The sequence below is a fragment of the Cynara cardunculus genome (genome assembly GCF_001531365.2).
Source record: "Cynara cardunculus var. scolymus isolate 2C chromosome LG 8, CcrdV1, whole genome shotgun sequence".
Classification (NCBI taxonomy): Eukaryota; Viridiplantae; Streptophyta; class Magnoliopsida; order Asterales; family Asteraceae; genus Cynara; species Cynara cardunculus.
The window spans coordinates 25,908,043-25,910,011 of record NC_037535.1 but is presented as its reverse complement, the minus strand read 5'-3'; the positions used below and the strand labels follow the sequence as shown (position 1 = coordinate 25,910,011).

Sequence of the window (1,969 nt, the reverse complement as noted above, 5' to 3'; positions counted from 1 at the left end):
GCCAAGGTATTCTTCCGAAAATATCGAATTGGTGGCCATCCTACAAACCTGAGCAATGTTAATCGATACAAAGAAAGTGTCATTTTAGAGCAATTCACACAGTCAAAAATCCAAACCAAAAGCAACAACATTCTTCCTAAAAGGCAATGACATACCAAATGCAACTCCACTTGATAAAATAAAATAAAGATAGAAAACAACATCTTTCAATTTTAGCGTTTTATGATTATGATGAAAACTACTTGAACTCCCTAGGCATTAAGCCTAATTTTTTTCCTTTGGTAGCATATGCATCAGGTCCGTGGTAAATGGTACTAACGACACGTGATGAGATGAGTGTTAATTAATAGAAAATGGATTTACCTTCTATTTGTTGTTTTTCCAGATTCAGGGTCGTCACAAGGGACCTACAATGTTAAAAACGCATAAACCACAAGGACCAAGATTGTAATTTACTCTTTTATTTAGTATAAGATTATTTTTTCTTTCACCCTCCTTGTATATATAATTTTAGAGGTGGTTTCATGTAATCGCCGAGTAGAAACAAAAAACAACATATAATTTTGAGAGAACATAATTATTATCATTTACTCATACGATTTAAAAATTAACAAGTAAAATTCGAATACAATTCCAATTATCACTTGTTGTTCGATTATTAGCATACAATTGAAACAAGGTCATTATTCCAATATATCACAAAGTATGATCAGCATCACAGGCCAAGAGAGAAAGGGAAGCCCGTGCCTGCTAACCAATTCCCACCATCGATAAAGTTTCCAGCAGTAAAACCTTGAGCTTCAGTGGCACTTGTTATCACCCTATACCCTCCCCACGTCACTCTATTCGATGTATCTGCCCCTGCCCCAGTGTTTTGATACTCTCCGTAGTACAGTGTATTAAGTGCAAAATCCCCGTCCCAAGGAAACCATCCATCCGGGTGTATCACGTCACTTATGGTTGATTGCATTACCACCGTTCTCGAGTATTCTCTCCATGGTCTCCCTAGGTATGTCGGAAAGCTTCCTTGCACCGGTACAAGGTCGGATGTGGCTCCTATCCTTGATCTTTGAATCACGATTCCTGTATTTTGGTTGGGATCACTTCGCCCTTGAGCTGTGACCATGTTCCTTTGGCTTGGGTTGGGACGACGAGCATGGATATCACAATCTTGTAAGACGGCTGCAGCATTGCCAAAGATGAAATCAACGGTGCCGGCTATGTAGCAGTTGATGTAGAATTGACGATTGGAATGTACGTAAAGGGTGTCTTGGTATGCTATCATGCCACATCGATAGAATGCAGAGAGGTCTGATCCGACTCGTAGTGCAACGGCTTGTTCCCCGGAAGCCCCTGCCGTGTTTTGAAAGGTCAAGTCTCGTGCCAAGAATCCAGCACCCACAGCCGCTGCATGCATATATGATAAAAACAATTAATTACGATAAATAAGTACATACAAACATAGGGGTAGGTTCAAATGAGAAGTTAAACATTTCACAAGAAGATACGAAATTTCAATATCATATATGATTATACACAAGTTTAATCATTATATGATTAAATACATGTTGCACTAGCTAACAATGCATAAATACTTAAGGACACATGATTAAACACATCTAAATAAGTGAATTTGTAATTTCAGTTTTGTTTATGAAATATTTAACTTGTGGAATGATATTTAATTAGTATGCAAACATACATAACTTTTTATTTATTTATTTATTTATTAATAAACAAGTAGAAACAAAAGTAAAAGTAGGTGGTATGCATGTGATTACTGATTACATATCCGATGACAAATATCAGAAAATGAAGGGCTGGAGATTATATATATATATATATATATATATATATATATATATATATATATGTGTGTGTGTGTGTGTGAGAGAGAGAGAGAGTGAGTGAGAGAGAGATGATAGATACAAAGACCAGGACTTTTCAGCAATCTAAGTTGATTAGTTTA

General features: G+C 36.4%; 1 protein-coding gene across 1 annotated transcript in view; it reads right to left on the bottom strand.

Moving 5' to 3' along the window:
• Positions 1-561: 561 nt before the first annotated feature.
• LOC112516534 (pectinesterase) overlaps positions 562-1,969 on the bottom strand; it is a 5,060-nt gene continuing 3,652 nt past the window's right edge. Inside the window, exon 2 of the mRNA XM_025123619.1 lies at positions 562-1,407. Within this exon, the coding sequence (XP_024979387.1) occupies positions 716-1,407 (692 nt within the window). The 3' untranslated portion in view covers positions 562-715. The remainder of the gene's footprint in view (positions 1,408-1,969) is intronic.